Source organism: Rhinolophus ferrumequinum, chromosome 11, assembly GCF_004115265.2.
Source record: "Rhinolophus ferrumequinum isolate MPI-CBG mRhiFer1 chromosome 11, mRhiFer1_v1.p, whole genome shotgun sequence".
In the NCBI taxonomy this organism is placed as follows: Eukaryota; Metazoa; Chordata; class Mammalia; order Chiroptera; family Rhinolophidae; genus Rhinolophus; species Rhinolophus ferrumequinum.
Window position 1 is genome coordinate 3,954,053 of NC_046294.1, and position 22,682 is coordinate 3,976,734.

The 22,682-nt window shown below is 56.6% G+C and overlaps 1 protein-coding gene and 1 long non-coding RNA gene across 2 annotated transcripts; one reads left to right on the top strand and one right to left on the bottom strand.

Moving 5' to 3' along the window:
• Nucleotides 1–208: 208 nt before the first annotated feature.
• IGHMBP2 (immunoglobulin mu DNA binding protein 2) lies at nt 209–22,681 on the bottom strand. The gene is made up of 16 exons (XM_033119795.1): nt 22,511–22,681; nt 21,073–21,242; nt 18,923–19,106; nt 18,626–18,723; nt 16,714–16,877; nt 15,043–15,243; nt 13,536–13,683; nt 12,547–12,721; nt 9,990–10,172; nt 9,596–9,711; nt 8,929–9,023; nt 7,847–7,970; nt 6,277–6,946; nt 5,951–6,147; nt 3,603–3,775; nt 209–1,402 (listed from the first exon to the last, which is right to left on the bottom strand). The coding sequence occupies exons 1-16, from the start codon at nt 22,594–22,596 to the stop codon at nt 1,208–1,210; spliced, it is 2,979 nt and encodes a 992-aa protein (XP_032975686.1). The 5' UTR covers nt 22,597–22,681; the 3' UTR covers nt 209–1,207.
• LOC117030103 (uncharacterized) lies at nt 6,831–7,929 on the top strand. The gene is made up of 3 exons (XR_004424327.1): nt 6,831–6,963; nt 7,099–7,282; nt 7,825–7,929. It is a non-coding gene; the product is annotated as an uncharacterized LOC117030103 (long non-coding RNA).
• Nucleotide 22,682: the final 1 nt, after the last annotated feature.

Genomic DNA, 22,682 nt, shown 5'->3' on the forward strand with positions numbered 1-22,682 from the left:
TAAACAGGAAGTGTTTTCTCCGGCTCGTCATCTGTTAACAAGACAAGAAGCCCCCGCAGCGGCCTGAGCCCCCCTGGCTCTGAGCCCCAGCAGCGCCTCTGGTCGCCTGAGTATTCAGAGCAAACATCGCTCATCCTGCGTCGTCAACCACCTCAGGAAAGTGAGCGAAACGGGAAAGAATGTGTACGTTAGACGAAACAGACTGTGGGGCAGTGGGCACGCACTTTAATTTTAAATAACTTACTTCCCTTTGAAACAAATAAAACCCTGAGGCTCAAATGAAACCCTGAGGCTCAAATGAAACCCTGAGGCTCAAACGCATCCAAATGAGGTCTCTTGAATAAACAGCCAGCAAAGGACACGGGGACGCCTGGGAGGGGCCTCGGCCTGTGCACGCATTTGGGACAGCTTTTCCAGGCCTGACCCCAGGAGCAGCCATTTCACTCTGTTCCCACCCGCGGCACCCGGGAGGGGCCAGGGCGCCTTCGTGACTCACACCCAAGCAGGGACCTCCAGGCTTCAGGGGAGCAGGGAGCGGCCAGAGCCACTCTACTCCCATGTCGGGGGTTCGGGTGTGGCCACTGCAGCCACCAGGGACAGAAGACAGACTGAAATGGCCTCGGTGAAGTCACAGCTCCAACAAAGGGTGAGCCAGCCACAGGGGGACACACGGAGAAACGCCCAGCGTTCTCAGACACCGTCTCCAGGCACATTAATGGGGTTTTCAAGTGCCCCCTCATCCTGCACGGCTGAAAGCTGGCCAGTGCCAGACGTGGGCGGGGGAGGGAGGGTGCCCAGGCACATGTCCAAGGGAACAGAGCCTTCCTGTCCCTCGTGGCAGCACCCCAAGATTCGGTTTGACTGGGAGGGAAGGAAGAGACTAGGGACCAGTCCAGGGCGGGAGGAAGGGGACGCGGCATTCTGGGGCCAGCCCAGCCCTCACCATGAGAAAGGGCCAGCGGGCAGTGACTGGGCCCCGGGGCTCTCCTCCATCCGTCCTCTTAGAAAAGCTCCTGGCCAGGTCGGAAAGCCCACCCTTCTTCCCAAAGGCCCTGTGCCCCGTGCAGCTGGTAGACATAGCGTGGGTCTGGTGGCACACTGTCACCGGGAGCAGCTACAAGGAACAGAAAGCGGCCAGGGGACAGCCCTGCTCGCTCTCGCCTGCATTTTCACACAAGCTCTGGAGGCCGCGTATGAAGGCCCGGCGTCACTTTTCCTTCTCCCGTTTGCTCCTCCTCTGACTGGCCAGCTCATCCAGCTTCTTATCCAGCCTCCTCTGGAGCTGGGCCCTCCTGGCTGGGGCCAGGGACCTGTCCTTGGTCCCACTGCCGGCGTAGAGGACTCCTTCCCGGCTGATTCTCTGCCGGGCGTGGGTACGAGCCCTCTCCCCACAGCCGTGGATCTGGGGGGGACACAGCAGTCAGTGCGGGGACCAGTGGGGACAACACCCTGCAATCCTGCCCATCACAGCTCCGAGGGGCTCCCTCCTCTTCCCGCACACGGACCCTTCACCTGCAGGCTCCCTGGGGGGAGGAGGGGTGGACTCCACACCCTGGCAAGGCTGGAACCCCCTCCCTTCCCCCCCTTCCCTCCACCCCGCCTTCACCTCAGCCCAAACCCCACAGCCTGACAGGATGATGCAGTTTCGCACGTGTGACACACACGTTCGCAGGCCCCCCAGCGGCAGTGCTGAGACAGCAAAATGTACCCAAAGCAGGATTATAATCTCTAGGCAAAAAAGCTATATATCTCCTCTGACCCAAATGCTAGGCCCGTTGGAGGCGCTCCAGGGTGCGTGCCTGCAGACAGATGCCCGGCGGGAGGGAATCTGCCCTGAGCCATGTGAGACTCTGGCATAACCACTTCTGCAGGAAGGAGGCCGGCCGGGAGGGAGAGAACACAAAGCACCTGCCAGGCGCTACACAAGGAGGGAGGGGTATTTCCTTGGGGAAACCAGGTGGGACGCGAGTTTGGACCCAGTGAGATCCCAGAACAGACAGCAGGAGACCGGTGGCCGCACCTGCACCAGGACTTCTCGTCCCACAGGACGCTGTGCTGGCCTTCCAGCAATGACACTAACCGATGGCATGAGGCGCACGGAGCCCGCTACCCTCACTGTCCCAGGGACCGCCCAGGCGCTCGGCCACTCCACATGGCACCAGACCAGCAGGAGCTGTGCGACGGACGCACCCTGGCCACACGAACCTTTGGTATGACAACTGGTAAACACTCTAAACAAAGATCTTTCGGAAACACGGCACACTTTATCAACCAGCATGGACGTGGAGAGGCTGCACGGGTGTGCGAGGGAAAAGCCCCTCACCCAGGAGACCCCTCACCCCCGCCGTGGCCAAGCGGCTGCTCCGACCCTGACCTGGCGCAGGGACACCCCCAGGACCCGTCCCCCCAGAGGCTGCAGCCCACATCAGAGGGGGCGCCGGGCCCTCCCCCCACCCCCGAGGGCCCACCACCACGCTGGGCCGCCCAGGGGACCCTCTGGGTCCCCGCTCCTCTTCTCACGTTGGCCTACAGCCAGTTCGAGGGCCTCAAACCCACCCCTCCACCTTCTCTGCTCCCCACCCCCAGGGTGGGCCCTCAAGGTCTCTGCCTCCATCCCCGCAGCCATTTCACCTACCTCCTGGCCTCGCCCGTGGCCTTCTCTGCACTACAGACAAGTCTCCTGGTGTCACGGCCCTGCCGAAACCCTCCAGCGCCCCCCACTGCCTTGAGCACCAGGTCGGAATTCCTCGAGGCGGCTCCCTGGGCCCTTCTCAGCCTCGACTCCCACCATCCTGCCTCACACTCTACTCCCAGCTGCCTAAGCGCCCCAAACTTCTCCCCCCACCTTTCATCCACGAGGTCTCAGCCAGAGCGTTACCTCCTGTGGGAAGCCCGCCCTGAAGTGCTTCCATCCCCGGTCACCCGGGCGGGGCCCACCCCTTCCTGCGTGCCAAGAGCACTCATCCTGGCCTCGTGCATGGGGGAGGGAGTGCGGTGGAATGCAGGTAACTCAGGTAGAGGGATGTGGGCAGGTAAGTAAGAGCTGTACGTGAGAAAAGGAAACCTGGGCAGCCGCTCCCCTGCTGCCATGGGCCCCCGGGTCCCCCCAGGAGCGTGCAGTGCACGGCCACATGCTGGTCTCTTGTCATAATCCCCACTGGGCCCATTGCCCCCCAAAACGGAGATGAAGTCTGCTCTGGCCCCCAGTGCCCCCAGCTCCCCACACCTGGCAGAGGAGGTTCCCATCCACATTTGCTCAAGGAATGAATGAAAAAGCAGCCAGCTGCCCGTCCATTTCCGACGGTGAGCCAGAGGCCCGCCTCCCTCTGGTCCTATGCTAACCCACGACAGAACCCAAGGACGCCGAACAAATTCTCTCTGCCCAGAATTCCCACACCGCCTTGGCTATAACTTAGCAAATGTGGCATTTCACTCACTCGTGCCCCGATATGCTAAGAAAAAAAACAGACCCACAAGTCAATGTCTGTTTTAAGAGCTCACGACCAGCTAGTGTTTCTGTTTGGAGCCCATCTGCCCAGGATCCAAGCCCTGGAAACAGAGGCCCGCGGCTGCTTCCCGTGCCCCCGCAGGGGCCGGCGTACCTCGGGCAGGTGGTGGCTGAGGCAATAGAGGTGGCCGCAGTGCCGGCAGAGCTGGCCCAGAGTCACGACGCTGGCTGTGCACTTGGAAAAGCCACAAGTGTTATCGGCCTCCATGACAGCCGAGACCAGAGCGTCCAGGTCCTCCTTGGCGGGCAGGTCTACGGCCACAGGTCCTAGGGGAGAAAGTGACACTCAAATAGGGAAGAACAAAGAAGCAGCACAAGAAGTCCCCCGCTGAGCCTGGCCTGCCCCCCGGCTTCCTGCTTCTGAGGTGACAGGGCAGTGAGCAAATGCAACTCAGTGGGGCTCAGTGTCCGCCCTTCTCAGCGCTAACAACCAGTCACCGCCGGGAAGTGTGAGCACAGGGACCTCCGAGAGGGCGCTGGCAGTGCGCGGGCGCTGCCTCTGACGGCCTTTATGCCAGAAAAACACTGAATTATCAGGGCGTTCCCTAAGACATCAACTATAAAAGCAGAAACCCAAGATAAACCAAGCGCCCCCCCAGGGTAACAGTCAGATGAACTAAAACACGTTCAGGGCACGAGGCCAGAAGACCCGACTGTTTTCACCCAGATGCATGGCAACCTTTGAAAGTTCTAGGAAAATGTTCATGAGTGGGAAAGAGAGACAAAACTAACTATGGTTGCAATCCTGTAAAATACACAAGTATGAATGACATTACACGTACAGTGACACAGATGCACAGAACTAGTGGGGAGCGTGACCCAGGAAGCTGGTAGGATTACCTGGGTGCCGGGCACCCAGGCAGACGAGTCCCCATCTCCCTGTGTTATTCCCTACAATGGGCACGCTCAGTGCCGGGCACACAGGTCAGCATGGTCAGCCTCCGGGGGCAGCGTGGGGACAACTGTGACACCGCCCAGGGTCTCCCAGAGGCCCCGTTCACCTGCATGCGCCTCGGTTCACAGAAGCCATTTCAAACCTCCTAGGCAGGCACACCTTTGCCTGCCCCGTACCCCACACCTCGCCAACAGGCTGCGTCAAGGGTAAGCTCTACGGCACTCACACACCGGCCTGGGGCCACCTGCAGTCAGGGGAGGGCCAGAAGCGCTGATGCTCCAAGAGCAGTCCCGGGAGGCTCGCGGAAGGCCTGGGACGTGCTCACGACTATGGGCGCCCACTCTCTCGGCAGCGGCAAGTGTCCTCGGGAGACACAGGAACCGCGAAGAGTGTTCAGGCCCTAACGCAACACGAAATCTCGTCAACACCAGTACTGGCCACGTTCCCACAGGACCCGGCACCCGTCACTCTCCCGAAGCCTCACGCATGACGAGCAGGCAGGGACAGTCCCTGCGTGAGCCTCCAGCTGTGCCCCAGGGACCTGCTCACGCTGGCCTCTGCTTCTCAGCTGCGGGACCTCGACACAGAGCTTGGAGACCAACTGGGCAGGTCACGTTCAGAGTCTGAGTGATGGATTCTGAGGTGGTTGTTTGAAGAAACGCTTCACACACTGAGGGGCGCCAGCATCCCTGAAATGGGGCGCAGTCTCCCCAGGACACTGTCCCGAAATGGCCAGGCCACATGCCCTCTCTCGGAAGGATGTCTGGGTACCTGGCCCTTTCTGGCATTTACCATATTCTCAGCATGGTTTAAAATGTAATCTCTTTCCTCTGCCAGAACGCCAATTTCCGCAGACATCTGTCTTGCTCACCCGCATAAAGCCTGGCCAGAGCAGCTGCTCACTAAATGCCGCAGAGGAATTCGGCTGAAGCCTGAGACACTCACCGGGAGGCTCATTTCAAAAACCACGAGTTATGTCTGTGCGGCTTAGCTCACAAGAATTCAATGAATAAAGGGGAACGTGAACGGCTCCAGGGTCCTGCTGTCGTAAGAGGTCACACAGACGTCTCCAGAAAATCTAGGCTGTGACCACCAGGTCTTCGAGCTCTACGCCTGGGGACACCCAGTCGTAGTACAGGACGGGGACAGAGCACACAGCCCCGCAGGGCTCCCCGGGGGATAACCAGCGTGGCCCTTCCCGGGTCTCTTATTCAGAAAGGGCACTGTCACCACAGGAGGTCCCCAACAGGCCCGTGAATGCCCCTCCCATCCCCCAGGGGACACCCACACCACCCCTGTGTGCTCCCCCAGGCTACTCCCTGCTGTAAGCGCACTCACTCCCTCCTCATCGGCCAGACTCTGGGGACTAGAGGGTCACCACGACCAGTCACGGCTCTCAGGGGGCTCAGCCCCAGCCGATCAGACATAAGGCGCAGAATCAGGGCAGTGGCCCCATTCTTTTCAAGGGTAGCAGGGGGTTCGAGTGGGATAAACATCCCAGTTAAGGGGACACCAAGACCGTGTTCTCATGAGTTGACCAGACTTACCTTTGGCTTTTTTCTTTTTCTTGTCTGGTACCTTCCGCGTCCCCGAGCCCGTGGCCTGCTGGAGCTCCTTGGTTCGCTGCTCCTGCCCACCCCTCCCCCTCTGCAGTCTCTCCAGGTGCAGGGCCTTCAGGTCTAGCTGGTCTGGGCCGCTGGGCTCCCTGACGGGAGGCTCAGCACAGGGTGGAGGCGGCGGGGCCAGTGGTGCTACTGGGGCCGGTGGTGCTGGTGGGTCCGGTGGTGCTGGTGGGGCCAGTGGTGCTGGTGGGGTTGGCGGGGCAGGTGCGGCCGGTGGTGCTGGTGGGGCCAGCGGGGCAGGTGGTGCCGGCGGGGCCAGCGGGGCAGGTGGTGCCGGCGGGGCAGGTGGTGCCAGCGGGGCAGGTGGAGCCGGCGGCACCCTCTTGCTCACAGTGATGAATCTCTCTTTCCTTTGTCCGGCGCTGTCATGCCTCAGCCCGTGCTCCTCAGCGATCTGGTGGACGCGCATCCTGTCGTGCGAGTTCAGGGAAGCAGGAAACTCCAGCCGCGTCTGCTCACTCGCCACAAACTCTGCTATGACAGCCCGTAAGTGGGCTGCACTGTCTCTGCTCTCCACTCCCTCTGGGCTGACTCCGTTGAGACTGAGCTGAGTGTGGCCCTCAGGGCCCAGAGGCTTCCCGCGCGGTGTCTTCTGGGCCAGCCTGGCAGCCGCTCTGGGCCCCCGGGCTCCCTCCTGCTGCCTACTTCCAGGCTTCCTGGCACACGGGGAAGAGCCTGGAGGCTTTGCACCAGCTCGGCCGGGACCCTGGGAACTCTCATAGGAATAGTTTTCAGGGACGATGTCATCGAGATACTCAAAGGCTGTGCGCACCTCCCCGTGCTCGGTGAAATAATCCACCAGGGTCTTCAAGAAAGTGTGGTTGTTGACAGTGTGAGAATCGCAGACAACCGCCACGTGGCGCCGAGCGCGGGTGACGGCGACATTGATCCTCCGGTCCTCGGCAAGGAAACCAACTTCACCTAGAAACAAGGTAGGGGTGAGTAGAGTGCAGACCTAAGACTGAGGAGTAGGAAGCCAGGCCCTCCTGCCCTACTCGGCAACAATCACAAGCAAGGACCAGCTGCACCGCTCACAGCCTCCTGCACCATGGATGTCCCCCCAACCTTCGCAGGCTCCTGCGAGGCCCTGTCGTCAGGCCACGGCTGCTCAGACACCCGCTGCTGACCGTTGCTTCTCAGTCCGGCTCCACGTACCAAACGTGCACTTGGCAGCTACCAGACTTGTTCATTCCGAGCCCAGACCTAGAGGCAGCTCGGGCGACATGGATGTGGCTGCAGCTGACACACAGGGAAACCGTAAGGGCCATCTTCTTTTTCCCACCATAGCTTATCCCCACTCTGTTTTCAACCTCCTACTGAAACTGCTTTATAAAGCCCATTAACTAAAAATTCTTTCTGAGCACAATTTTCTTACCAAATGGCCTATCCACAAGCCCCAGGGGCATAAAGACCATGCACTGAGGCTGAATCCACCCTGAGGCCACAGACAAGCTGTGGGCTTTAGGGGGCTCCACGTCCTCAGCAGGGGCTCCAGCCTTCGCAGCCCACACCCCGGCCGCACATGTGCCTAACCCTCCGGCTCTACTCCCTCTGCCGGGAACACCCTTCCTCACCCCCTGCCACTGGCCCACCTGCGACACACGCTGAGCCCCAGCACGTTCCCGTCACAGCCCTCCTCACACCACGCTCACTGCGGCACTGTCCCCTGTGCTTTCACTTGGCGGTGAGCTCGTGGAGGACAGAGTGTGTGCTCCATCCACGGCCACGCCCCCGTGACTGGCGGGCGCGGCCCCTAGCAGGAATCTAGCTTGCTCTCCGCGTAAGTATTTGACCTCTAGGACTCTGGCGAGAGCTTCATACCTTTCCTATTCGATCTGACGAAGGACAGTACCACAGCCTCCTTCTCGCGGCCTTGGAAGCCATCGACTGACTTAATTTCAAGCTTGGGGTGCTTGTGAGAGAGGCTCTGTCTGAGCAGGTCCACCTGAAACACCAAGCAAAGCCCTGGCCTCAGCACAGGCTGGGTACAGGCAGCTGACACTGCCCTGCAGCTCAGCAGGGGGCCGCAAGTGGCAGGACCCCCACAACCCCAGGAAACCCTCAGGAGCCTCATGGGAAACGGTTTCCACAGCCGCCCTCTCACAGGCATGCAAATGAACAAATACCATGCCCCATGCCAGACATGACCCCCACGGCCAGCACACATCTCATCATTTCTTTTGGCTCGTGACAGCCCTGAGTGCGATGCCTGCAGACCAGGCAGGGATGGCCGCTGATCTGCAGACCTCACAAGACTCTGAAGCAAGAGTTTTTCCTACCAAAGGAGACAGGCTTTGCTTCATAAGCACATAGACACTAAGAGAAAATGTGAGGAAAACAGAAGAGAAGGGAACAGTCGTCTGTTGCTTCTGGTGGTCCAGCACCTACACCTTCTCCAGGAACAGCTGGCACCCTGGATTTTCCTTCAAGAAACCACCCACTCCCACACTCCGATCTACTGTGTTCCATGAAGCCGAGCGGCCCAGCCCGAGATGGGCGAAGATGCCAGCTTCCGGCCACGACGACTGACTGGCTCAAGGGTGGGGGCAGACCAATAAGGTTCAAAGCTGAGATCCTGTGGGAAATGCCGTAAAACGGCCAGCCGTTCCCTGGGGCTGCCCGTGTAAGGACAGCGGCAGCCTGAGGTTGCCGGGGCCACGGGGAAAGCTGGCCTAAGATTGAAGCCAAAACAGGGAGCCAGGTGGAGAGACCAGCATGGGGTGGATGGACACACAGACAGATTCTCTGTCTGATGTCATCTAAGCCCCAGAACCAGTCGTGGCATGGTCGCCTCTGCCCTGCAGTTTTTGGTCACAAGAACCAGTAAACTGCCCTTTTTCTTTCAGCCACTCGGGTGGTTGAGTCCCACGGATACACATGGAGACAAAGGGGCCCTCTCACACCTGCAGGTTGTATGGTGTGATGACGGCAATGTCACTCGCTTGGACGCCAGCATCCAGCAGAGCCTGGACATGTAGACTGACGAGGAGCACTTCACCTGGAGGGAAACAAAGAGCGAGTCTCCAGGACAAGGGACAGTGTGAGCTGACACCAGTCATCAGCACAGGTGTCAACCCCATGACAAAGAGCTGACCTTATATTTTGTGCCTGAGGCTGTGTCTTGGAGCTCCGAACCTGAGTCCAAGGGTTGCCAGATTTAGGACAGGACACCCAGCCAACATGGACTTCTATAAACAACAAACACCTGTTTCGTCTAAGCATGGCCATGTGTCCTCCGTGAGTGCCCTGTGACTGGAGCTGAGCAAGGACCTCTCCCGGAGGCTAAGCCAGGCCACGTGGGGCCACTCTGTTCAGAAGAAGGACACAGGACGCTCGCTGCCCAGGCCACCAGCTCCCTTGCTCGGTGCTGCCTGCTTGTGAACGCCACTGAGTTCAGCCTTCAGACCGTCATGTCACAACCTCCCCCAGCTCCCGGGCACTGGGCCCGGCCCTCCCCGCACCTTGCGCTCAGCTTCGCTCCGAAGCCGGCAACTTAGAGGGACGTGTGTGTTTACGGGGGAGCTCGGGGTCTGTTCAGATAGAAAAGCTGACCCCTCTAGGCACGCTCACCGGGGTTTCCTTTAGACTCATCCTCCTCTTCCAGTTCGAACAGCCCGCAGCCGGCTGTGTCCACAAGCAGCAGGGGAATGCCCGTGTCCTCTGTGGCAGCCACTCCCGGGAGGTCCCTGCACCCAGGCGGACACCGGATGCGTGAGGCCGCACATTTCCCTTCTCCCCTCAGGAAAACAGGGGACCACCCATGGGCAACACAATGAGCAGGAAGAACACAGACGGGAGCACCCCAAATGCAGATCCCCAGGGCAAGGCCACTGTCCCTCCCAGAAAACTAGTCCTAGAGATGACGCTTCCTCTAAGAGCTTTACAGACCACTCAGTGACATGGGGGGCTGTCAGGACAGAAGGACCAAGAGAGGAGGCCAGGCAGGGATGCAGCCGCCACTCACCGCAGGAGGTGGCCGGCCACAGAAGGGTGTGCCGTGAGCTGCCCGTGGTACATGGCGTCTGAGGCCCACTGCATGATGGCGCGGTGCATCCGGTACTGCACGGTCAGCGTCCGTACCACCGTGTCACCGTGCTTCTGGGCCAGACGCTCCATCAGGCTGAGCGACAGCCCAGCCCGCGCAGCCCTGCACCGGGAGAGATGAGAGGAGTCAGGAAGGAGGGCCTGTCAGCACGGGAGCAGCTCTCACCTCAGAACCTGACCTAAGGTTAAGGGAGTGGTCGGCTGAACAATGGCCGCCAACACTGCCCACGTCCTAACCCTGGGACCGCGAGTATGTGACCACAGGGATCTTGCAGAGGTGATGAAGTGAAGGGTCTGAGACGGGGAGCTGATCCTGGACTATCCAGGGCACAACGTCATCACGAGAGTCCTTACAGAAGGGACGCCCAGGGTCAGAGTCAGAAGTGCTGACTTGATGGGGGAGGGGCCCCCGGTAAGGAGCCGGCTCCTCGGGAAGCTGGAAAAGGCACAGGCGACTCTCCCCTGGAGCCTGTAACCCACGGAGACTGCCTCTGGACTTCTGCCTTCGGAACTGTAAGCTCATAAATCTGTGCTGTTTAAGTCTGTGGTCATTTGTTACAGCAGCAGTAGGAAACCACCCCAGATATGCTTTTGAAACGCCAGTGTACTCCAGCCGTAAGCAGTCCACTGCTAATGACAGATACTTCTAGTAGCTGACACCTCCTGGGCGCTTCTCACGTACCAGGCACTTGATCCGTATTTACTCACTTACTCCCCGCAATGACCTTGAATTCAAGGTGCCTATTGGGACTGCACGTTACTATGAGCAGCGTGAGACACAGAGAGGCTAAGTCCCCAGCCCAAGATCACCCAGCCAGGGAGCTGCAGGGCCAGGCGCCTGGCTCCAGAGCGTCTTAGCCACTAGGGCCCACCGTTCCCCCCAGGTTGATGACACGAAATCTGTGGGGAAGGACCTAACTATCTCAGGGATGCCCCCTCTGCAAACCTGTAAGACCCCTGTGGTTACCCTCTTGACATAAAGATCTCTACTAAAAACAGCTCGCGCCAAAGAAGGGAGGCGGTGACATGCTCGCCCGTCCCAATACAAACCTAGATATGCCCAGCACGACCCCACCCAACATCTCCCCCCAACCACCCTCCTTTCTCCAGGGACACAAGCTCCCCACTCACCCAGGGCAGTTCTAAACGTTCTTTCTGGAGGACACAGCCCTCTTGTAAGGACCCCCTGGGACCTCCTCCTGGAACAAGTCTCCGAATAAATACCCACTGAGCCCCTTCTTCTCCTGCAGTTTCCACGCAGGTCCCACCCCAGTAGCGATTCTCCCACCAGGAAAACCCTTCAAAAGACATTTCTCCCACTGCCCCCTTTACCTACCCCTGTCTTCCTGCCGAATCCTCACTCCAAGTACCAGGTTCGATGCCCTTGTCTGTGGCGCCCTGACCTACACTCCCCCAGGTGCCATGGTTCCCACTCCCCCAAGCTGAAGGTCCCCGACGAACTGTCTTGCACCCCCTTTCTCCTGGTCCTCAGGAATAGCTAGCGTTCCGAGGTCAGCTGTGATCGACACGCACGGTGAGGTAGAGAACTATCTGAAACAGCAGCAGGATTAAGGAGCAAGAGACTTCTTCGAGTGGAAGGCAGCGCCCCGACGCAGGAGCCTTCGAGGCTTTCCCTCTCTAGGGCGCCCTCCTGGCCATGACCTTGGATCCACCTTGTAAACGGCCGCCTTGTGCCAGGCCCTTTCCCTAGGCTGCATTCCAGTTGGGAAGATAAACGGACGCACTGATCAACAGACACCACTGCCAGGGAGCCACAGCAAGGGACCCGGCGGTGACGGGGCAGTCCTGGGAGACCACACGGAGGGGTCACCTGAGTAGAGAACTAAATGAAGGGCATGACCACCCAGTATTGGGGAAGGAGTGGTCCAGACCGGGGACAGTGAGGACACAGAAGGCCATTGTGGCAGAGCAGTGAACGAGGGCAGGGATGGGACATGAGACGAGGGGCCAGGTGGTGGCAGCACATGCCGCCACCCGGATGGAGGCGGTGCTCGGTCACAACTCACAGCACTAGGAGACACTGCGTCCCTAAGGCCGCAGGACTGTCTCTGCTGAATCACTTGTGTCCTCTGTGAAGGGTGTGCCTATAGATCAGGACGCAGGGGACCGTGCTGGGCTGGGAGCTCGTCAGCCCAGAGCCGTGGCTCTCCCGTGGGACACCACCCAGCGAACGTGCGCATCCTGCTGCCTGACTCACCAGGGGACATTCCCTCCAACAAGCACCGACTGAGCATGGGACCAGGGTCTGAGGCTACGAAGACAAACGCCGGCCTCAAGGAGCAGAGTCTGAGACCGGACGGCTAAATGAGTCAAGGCAGTGGCGCGGGTGGGAGCTGTACTCACACCCGTGCAGAGGATGGCAAAGCCAGGGCCGCCTGGGGAGCCGGGGACTTCCAGGCTGGCCCCCGAGGGACCACACGGGGGCACAGAAAGGCACTCGAGCGGAGGGGTCTTACTTGTGAGAGACCGTGGTGGGCGGCAGCTGCTTGTGGTCTCCAGCCAGAATGCACCTTCTGGCCCTCAGCAGCGGGACCCAGCAGCTGGCTTCCAGGGCCTGGGAACACTCATCGATGACCACCATATCGAAGTAGCCATCAGGCAGCAACTTCAGGGGGCCGTCGGAAGAAGCACCTGATCAAAATCAGAGCCCTCAGTCTCTACAGAAAGCATGGGCTGTGTCATAACAGCTGCAATGGCGCCAGCAAGCCAGCTGGTTCATAACCGAGTCCTGCATTACGACTGTGTAATACACTTGCATCTTGGAATAAAGATTCATGGTTCCTGCCCACCTGTGTGTTTAAGTGAGACAGTGCGTCCCCAACCCTGGGCCACTCCCATGCTCCAATCACCAAAATCCATCACCCCCTTGGGCTGCAACCCCAAGTCCTTAGAAGGCTGTCTTATTTCTAAATACTGTTCCTGTATCATTTTCTGAAAGTAGAACTTAATTACTCCTCCTCTAAGGTGTTTCCTTGGACATACAGAACAATAACTGCTGAGTGTTCACTCAGCGACAAAACCTCCATGTCTGACAACACAAGGCCACCGCACCAGCTCCTCCGTCTGGAGCACAGAGTGGGGCAGTAACAGAGGTCAAGTGCAGGAAGACCTGGCTCTACAAGGCTCCAAACCAGCCGAGCCTGTCCCTGAGCTGTAAAATAATAAGAGGATATTATGAACACCTTTATGCCTAAAAATTCAACAACTCGGATTAAACGGATCAATTTCTTCAAAGATACAAATTTGCTTAAGAAGAGGTAACGTGAATATCACCATACCATTAAAGAGACTGAATTTGTAATTAAAACCCTCCCTACAAAGCGAACTCCTAGCCCAGGAGGCTTCACTGGTGAATTCTGCCCGATGGTGAGGCCCATTCCAGAAAACTGAAGACGGGGGACGGCAGAGAGCCCAGACGGGACGGATGGAGACGCCCTCTTCTCACCTGTGTTTGTGGCCAGGACCACATCTGCCGACTTCAGGCTTTCCAGCATCGCTGCTTCTTCCCTTTCCTTCAGCTCCTTCCTTAACAGCTTCATTTCGTTTCGAAAGTTACTTTTCTCTCTCTTATCCTGGGTCTTTTTGTTTTTCACCTGTAAAGGAAAGCAAAGAAAATAGAATTCTTTTGACCCAGCTTTGCACTCACTTAGCTCTTTTCAATTCACCAAGTGCTTTTATTTCTAACCAGTTGGTCCACTTCAGTAATTGCCTTAAAAAGCACTAAAAGGTCAAAACTTTTCTTGAAGGAGCACCAGGTGCACACAGGTGACTAAGCAGCTGACACCCTGCCTACCCTTGGAGTCATTGTCACCTGCAGAGGGAGAGGCAGAGAGGCAAAGTCTGGGTCCACCAAGCAATTGGTGTTTTAACTGCAAACTCGAGGAGCCCAAAACGTGGGTCCAGCCCTGCCCTGCAGCCAGCGGACAGGCTCGAGGGGAGACAAAGCAGCTGGCCGACTCAGGAGCTGGGTTTTAGTAACTCGGAGAGGCTGAGCTTCGCTTGGTTCACCCCAGTTGTCAAGACGTTAAGACAGTTTCCTTCAGCCCATAAAATGCTGACCTAAACCCCAACTTATGTGAATACTCAGAAAGACACGCAACCCCTTCCCTACTTGTGATTTCTGCTCTGGAGGATGGGGATCTGGCCCAAATGACAGGGGAGGTGTTACTGTGCCTGACTTAGAGAGGACGACCCTGAAAAGCTGATTTAAACGGCCATGAGACAATGAAACCATCCACGTCTGGGACGGAGCCGGGGCCTCATGACGGACTCCTGCGCCTGTGACCTGGAGTGACGCGTGTTTATCCTGTTCCCACCCACTACTCCCACGATGGCATTGAGTGCGTGACCCCACTATTCCATGGGCCCATGAGGAAGGCTGACGCACAGCACCGGCCTCGGAGGCCAGGACACCGAGGAATGCCAGCGTGAGGCCGTGGGACCAGCTGGTGGGGCCGTGGGACCACTCAGGGCAGGGCACTTGAGGAAATTAGGGCTCACACAGAAACTGGAGAACCAAAGAGCTCGAAAGCGCTGCCTGCAAGAGAAAGCGCCATCTCAGATGGAGCTGCCGCCTACCTCTCTTTCACAAGGGTAATGAAAGATGGACCAAAAATTGGGGAGGATGAGTCTTCTGAAATTTTATTTTCAGGTGTTTTTTTTTTGCTTACCAGTATTACCCAGACCACACGGGCAGCTCTACGGGGCACGTAGAGCAGTGTTTTCTTTAAGACAATTCCTCGCCTGCCCACGAAACTACCCTGAAGACAGCCGAGTCCCTATTAAATACCGTGTGCAGATCTCTATCAGAAATGGGCAATCTGAACGTCTGAAATTATTAAAGGAACCGACGGAGGCCGAGCACGAGGAATACAGGCAGGCATGACGCACTCCCTGCAAAGACGGCAAGTCAGACAACCACCCAGGAAGCGGAAGTGGCAGGGGACACGTACGGAGGCCTGGTCGATGTCCTTCCGGATGTCCGCGATGACCTGGGCGCTGTCGCTGCGTGCTAGAACCGCGTCCAGGGAGTGCTGCTGGATGGAGCCCAGAAGCCGGGCGGGGTGTCCAAGACGCAGGACCCTTCGCTTCCACTGCGCCAGACGCTCCACCAGGTTGTCCACGGCAACATTGGAGGGCGCGCAGCACAGGACCTGGGGGGCATTCGGGTTTGGTGACTTCCTCCTGAATGAAACCACTTTACACTAAAACAAACAGGAACCTTCCAGGTACAGGGAGGCAGGTGGGGTGTGCACAGCTGGAGAGGCGAAGGTGCAAACCGAGCGCCGTCGGGACGGGCGAGCAGCCCCCAGGACACAAGCTGCCAGTATCTGCACAACCGGAACTTAGGCCTTAAGAACCTATTGGTCTCCAAAGCACCAAGAACGCCGAGTGACTTACAATCCGCAGGGAAAGGACTCCAAATGCCCTGAAGTAATCGGGCTGAGACACCCATCAAGTCACTTCATCATCTGACAACGTAGAACAGGGACAACCCTGAAAGAGAGCCCTCCTGCAGTTCCATTAGAAGCAGGTGGCAGCTGGCAGGGGAAAGGACTCCCCGGAAGTGCCAACATCAAGAACTGGTGCCAAGGCTGGGCCTCGAGGTCCTGGCTTCGCCTCCACCCCCATCGAGGTGGCCAAGGGCACACCTAGAGCCAAGTGTGAACATCCTGTTTCAGCTTCCTGCCAATAAGTCATGTTTTTATCAAGTTTTCAGGTGTCCGTGCCAAACCATTTACTTGAAGGAAACCCCAGGACGCAGTTTCATAACTGAGTGACTGGCCACCCTGCAGCTCTCAGGGCAGAGGCTGTGAGGCGCCTGCCTCAGCGCCAATCCGGGCTCTGCACTCCCTGCTGGGAGACTGCGGCACGTGACCGTAAACTGGGGCTGCTCACAGTCCCAGCACCAGGGTTTCTGTGAGGATGAAACAAGGCGATATACGCCACGCACTCGGCAGGGCACAGGCTTTGTAAAAAGCACCCACTAAATGGAGACCTACCGATGCTGGCCATTATTATTCCAATTCTTATTACCCAACATGTATAAACCAGAAAGATTTTTTTAAAAAGCTTCCCACGTGCTCAGAATCCACGATGACTCGTGTTGAGGCAGACGAGGATAAAAGAATCCTTCCTCAACCATTAAAAACACAAGTGAACAACATTACACAATATTACGCCCCACTTCTCAGAAATCGGTAATCTGCGCGCTGCTCGTGTGGGTCGTATCAATTAACCATAAACGTAACTGACAAACCGTGACATGTCTGTCTCCCTGAACCAGCCGCAGGCCCCTGAAGCGCCCGATCACCTCCCGTCCTCGCCCAGGCCTGAACAGGGCGCAAGCACAGCGCATGTGCTGACCCACGGATGCTGGTCTGTGGCGTGCTCCCAGGCTTCCGGCCTCTGAGGGCTCAGGGAGCCTTTCTCAGCAGCCCAGCCCCATGTTCCTGAGCGTGTTCCCACATCCCACGAGGCTGTCAGAACTCAGACAGCACCCACCAATGCTCAATCGGCAAATGTCAGTCCCAGCAGAGCCCAAGCTGCGGCCTGCCGAGCGCCGGCGAGCCTGGCAGATGGGAGCTGACCGTGCTGGTGGGGGATGCAGCGCCCCTGCCCACCTTGCAGCCCTGCCTCACAGCTTGAAGGATGATTTCAACCACCGTGGTAGTTTTCCCAGTGCCAGGAGGCCCGTGGATGATGGCGAGCTCCTTCTGGGACAGCGCAAACAAAACCGCTTCCTTCTGGGAGGCGTCCAGGGAGGCGTTGTAGAAAACCAGCGGCTCTGCGGGAGAAGGCAGGTGTTAGGTCTGGCTCCCTGCAGAGCACCCTGGGAAATGAGGGGTGTGAACAGGAGGGAGCTGGGCCTCCCCAGGAGTCACCCAATCAACACAAAATCAACCAGCTTTGTTTTCAAAAGATTTCTCTAGAACAGGATTGGCAGAACGGGCCACAGGCCACCCCCAGCCGCTGCCCGATTCCTGGGGGGGTAGCCATGCCACTCCCTTACAGTTAGTCTCTGGCTGCGTGCTGCCACACCAGCCTGCAAAGCCTAAAGTATTTACAGTCTGTCCCTTTACTGAAACAGTTTGCCAACTCAGGCTCCAGAATAACGGATATTTCTAAGGCAAATGTTTCCTGGAGCATGTTTGTTTCTACCATATTGTCCCTTTTTTAAGTGCCCATAGAACGACAAAAACAAATGATAAAAAAGCACTAGCACATTCCAGGATCGTGTTTTGACTCTGAATCTTTCACAACAGAGACTAATTATCTGCGTTGGATGCTCTGTGCTCCCAGAGCAGGGACCACTATGCCCAGCTGTCCCACCAGGAACGGCCACTCCACGGTGCCTGCTGCATAGGGACGCTCAGTAGGGGAGCGTGCTGAGCTCGCGGGCACACGCTGCTGGTCGGGGCTCGGAGACCGAGCAGAACCTGGAAGGCAGTTACACCCTCCGACCCAAGAGTCCGTACACACCCCACCACTCCACACCGAGTCCCTTTCTCCTTAGATAGCAGCCAAAATCAAGGCATGTCAGTTCCTTAAAACAAAGTAAGTTTCTAATTCAGCTTCCAGCAGAGTAGCCTCTTACCACATGTCTGGGAGATATCCTCGAAACGTGAGTGTTTTCAGCATTTGAAAAAGTGCTATGATGTCCCCATGTTTAAAGCCCACATGACATTGGGTGTATTGGCTCAGATGTGACGCTGAATGGTTGTGGGACAGTCCCTGTGAGAACTGACTGAAGCTTGGCTGGAAAAATTGGCAGTGTCCAGTCTCCAGAAGCTCCATAAAGCCTCTGTGAGCAGCTTCTTGAGGAGATGATAGACTCCTCTGGAAAATGAGTTTCTGCAAGAACACCAAAGGGTATGAGAAAGTACACAGACTGGTGTAGCGAAAGGAGAGAGCGTGTGTGCATGTGTGTGCATGTGTGTGCGTGTGTGTGTGTATCTCTGCACGTAAAACAGACACACTGTCCTATGTGGATGTGGAAAAGCCTAGAATACTCACAAATACTAGTAAGGGGAACTAAATGGCAAGTTTCTGAGAGATTGTTTCCTTTGTTTATCTGCTTCTTTATTTCCAATTTTCTATGATTAACACACATGACTCCTACAATCAGAAATAAGCTGTCTTCAGTTTGAAGGATGCTGAGAAAATAACCAGGTGAGACTTTTCAAACCAAAAAAAAAAAAGTGCTCTGAAGCATACCGTATGATCAGCTAGCCTGTTTTTACCACTGAGCTAGAAGAAATCCCCCTACATCTCAAAATAAACCTGTGTATATATAACAGAAAGAACATTAGATTTAAAACAAAAGCAATGGAAGGAGCTACTTCTTTGATACTAAGTATAAAAAAGAGAGCCTAGTTCATGCAACTCCTTCAAAGAAACCTATAAGAAGAGATTAAGGTGGATTTCTTCCAATCGCACATCCTCAAACTCTTGCCAAAATGGCCCAAGGTCACACTGTCCTCGATACTTTTTTGTAGTGATTTCAATCAGAAAAGAAAAAGCAAACTTTCTTACGTAGTTCGCTGGCAGGACTGGGGGCGGAGTCGCTGAAGAGGACCTCGATGAGGGAGCATGCGGGTCCAGAGTGATACTTCTTTAGGGTGATTAGAGCTCTGCCCCGGGAGAAAACGAAGATTAGGATCACGGTGAAAACCAGCAATGAATGCAGTGCCGGAGGCCCACCCCAGGCTGCCGCCTGCAGCCCGGGCTGAATGCAGCTGCTGGCTGTGCCCGGGACGGCGGGCGGGCAGACTGAGTGAGTGAGCTGTGCGTAAGGAAAATGTTACACGTGACTTCCAGTCACACACTCACTTTTTCAGTCGCTTGTAAGTGACGTCATTGGCCAGTTTTACCAGCCGGTAGGAACTCTCTCGGTCCAAGCTCAGCTGGAAATCATTGGCTTCGTCGAAGGCCACCGTGACTGATTTCTGGGTGATGCGGGTCAGGATGCCAGTGGCCAGCTGACTTCCTTCATCATATAGACCCACTATATCACCTGCAGAAGCAAAGGCTCAGTTACACAAACACCGAACAAAGTTAAATGTGGGTTATTTTATACAACGAATTCCAGCATGTTTCAAATATCATTATGTTACCTTCTTTCGTCAGTAGCAGTAAAAAAAAAACACAAAAAACAAGTAACAATAAAACATCTAAATCATACATGAAAATTGACTTGAGATCAATGAACGGTTTAAAACAAACATGACAGTCAATAAAATATTTAAGGTGCCTCCTCTGTGCCAGGCACTGTTCTAGGTGCCGGTCTGATTAGGAATAAAGCACAGTTCCTACCCTCCCGTTAGGGAGGCGAGAGATAAATGCAGCAATCTATCAGATGTCAGTGCCAAGGGCGCTAAGGAAAGGTGAAGACCAGGGAGGGGAGAGAAAGAGGAGGGCACCATCTTAACAGGAGTGTGCGTTAAGGGCCCGTCCGAGGGGCAACAGGTGAGCAGGGGGGCCCTGGATGAAGGGCGGGCCACGAGCACACCTGGGGGAGAACATTGCAGGCGGAAACGGCACATGGATGAAAGAGGGACAGTGGTTGTCTGCTGTCTACTCCACACGGATCTCCTCACTTCCTGAGATAACTGTTCGGTGACTTAGCCATCTGCCAGGTCACTGTGAGGGGCTTCCCCTGACGCCAGGGATGGAGCACATGACCCATGCTTGAGCCAATCAGTGCTTCACACCTGGCCACGGGGACTGTTCAGGGATGGGCACGTGACCTAATCAGATCAGAGCCCCCGAGACACAGTGAGTCTTCTGCTTGAGCACCTGGGAGAAAGGCCCTCACTCTAGCTGGGCCAGGACCCTGAGAGACTGGAGGAGCCGGCACTGCTACCACGTGGCACCTGAGAAGGAATCCAACCCAGAGAAGGACAAGGCCAAGAAACGGGGAGAGGCTCAGGCTGGGCACCGGCCCTCGAACCTGGCAGCCGACCTCGCCATTATCACAACCAATACAATCCCTTATCCCAGCCCCTTTGGCTTGGGCTTCCTGTCACTTGAACAGAGACAGTTCTGACTGAAACAGAATCTGCTCTGAGAGAAAGCCAGGGCCACCCACATATCTGCATCCCACTTATTCCGTGTCTACGACTGCTCACGCGTCAGCCAGGCAGATTTCCAGCCAGCGCTGTTTTTATTCTAGACAGTGAGTTTCAGCTCCACCTTGGATCGTTCCTCTGCCTCCTTCCCCAACTTTTAAAGACACATCAGGTAGGAACAATGTTCCTGGGTCAGGGCAGGTTCCGGTCGCAGGATGTGCCATGGCGACCAGGAATAGGATCCCTCATTTCAGAATGTACGTCTCAAAGCTACGGAGCCGTCGAACTGCTCTTCAGAAGATGAAAAATAAGAACTCTGCCTGAATTTGATCCATAGCTCTAGCAACGTATGAAATTTCCTGCTGGCGACTTTTCCACATAAACGCCACTTTCTCTGACTTCCTGTTTCTCAACCAGCCATCCATCTCTTACTAACTGAATATACATTTTCACCGTTGCATTTTCAGAGTTTACAAGCCACCTGCATGGACACTCAGTTCTGCTCGTTTAATCCTGATGGTGAGGTTGAAAGACACTATTGTGGCCCCTTAGCCCTGCTCGTGTCAACCCATGTCAACTGGTCATGTGTAACCGGGTCTTTACAAGAGTGAAAGTGGGGCGGCTGGGTGGCTCAGTTGGTTAGAGCGCGAGTTCTGAACAACAAGGTTGCCGGTTCAATTCCCGCATGGGATGGTGGGCTGCGCCCCCTGCAACTAAAGATTGAAAACGGCCACTGCACCTGGAGCTGAGCTGCGCCCTCCACAACTAGATTGAAGGACAATGACTTGGAACTGATGGGCCCTGGAGAAACACACTGTTCCCCAATATTCCCCAATAAAAATAAAAAAAAGAGTAAAAGTCAGCTTGAAGCCAGCAATATTCAGTATGTGCCAACGTCAGAAACGCACAGACCGGAAGTAAAGCTGTTACTGGGAAGCACTCCTGCAGACACGCCTCTCCGGGGCTCAAAGGTGACCAGGAGCCGTCCATACAGCCCAGTCTGCTGGCTGGATACCTGTAGCTTCAGCAAACAGACACCTCGGCTCTGGAGCTCTTTCAGAGAGATGTTTTCCTGCCAGGACCTGGAAGATACCCAATGTGAGACATCAACATTTGTACTTTACCAGTTTTTACTTCCACCCAGCCAGGAGAAAGGGAGAGAAAAACAAGATGTGGGCACAGGCACTGAATAAGACCCAGCGAAATCCTGGGCCTGCCCCTCTAAACCCTGCTCCTAATACTTCCCCAAGTGCACGTCACGTCACAGCCCTGCCCCCAGTCACCCGAGACAGAACCTTCGGTCAGCTTCACCTTCTCCACGCTCTCCCCACATGCTGGTTCCCCTGTCACTAAGTCCTGTCAGGCCCCTCCCATTTTTACCCAGAATCCACCTTCGCCTCTCACCGTCCCCTTCAGAGCCCTGATCAAGCCCCCACCACTGAGTCTGGACTAAACAGAACTTCCTGACTGCCTTACCTCTGGGGTCCACCCCTCCAGTCGCCAGCAGCAGCACCCGGGTGATGCTCCTAAAATGCAAATCTGTCCACCCCCCTTCACCTGCTTCGCTGCATGGAGGGCCACCCTCCGCACAAAAGTGTAACACAAGCTCCTTCTCGAGCCGATGCCCATGTATCTTGCCAGGGGTGCTTACTCTGTCCTGGGTACCACGCTGAGCGCTTGACCTCGAGTAGGTCATTTCATTCTCACAGCAAACCTACGAGGTGGCAATGATCCCGCGTTTACGGAGGAGGTAACCAAGGCTCAGAGCCGGATCCTGCAAAGTCAGCAGCCCTACGTGAAGGAGCTGGGATTCTACTCAGGTCGGCAAGACTGCAAGAGTTCTTCACTGTCGCCGTCCAAACCTCTCCAGCAAATGCTAGCAACGTACGCAGCGTGATGGTTGAGTGCAAACTGTGGAATCAGACCGCCTGACCTCAGGTCCTGACTCTGTGTTACCCTGAGCAAGGAACTTCCCCTCTCTCTGCCTCAGCCTCCTTAGACACAAAATGACAACAACAGTAACACACTTCGTAGAAATGGCAGGAGGTTTCAAGGAATCAATGGGAAGGGGACTCCAGGTCGAGAAAAGAAAGGGATTCCTAAGGGCCCGAAACCCGCACGGGCCGCCCCGGGAGCGGACGAGGTTTCCATCCCTGGAGGCAGCCAAGCCCCTCCCGAGCCGCGGTCCGGACTCCAGGGGTCAGGAGAGCAGATCTCTCCCGAAGCCCGTCAGGTGGACCCTCAGCCCCTCCAACCCCCGCCCCTCTCCCGAGGCTCCGCCCGGGTCTGAGCGGAGCAAGGCTGTGGTGACAGCCGGACAGACCCCGAGAGAATACGCCGGCGTCCGTACCTGCGCTCCTCGACCTCCGCGTCTCTCTCGAGCTCCAGGAGGTCCAACTGCTTGGTCACGAAGTTCTCCACGGCCGCGGAGGCCATCGCTGCAGCCCGGCCCCGACCAGGAGCTGCCGAGGTCCGGCTGCCGTGCAGGTAGGTGTTGCTCGCCGGGCCCCGTGCGTCGACGC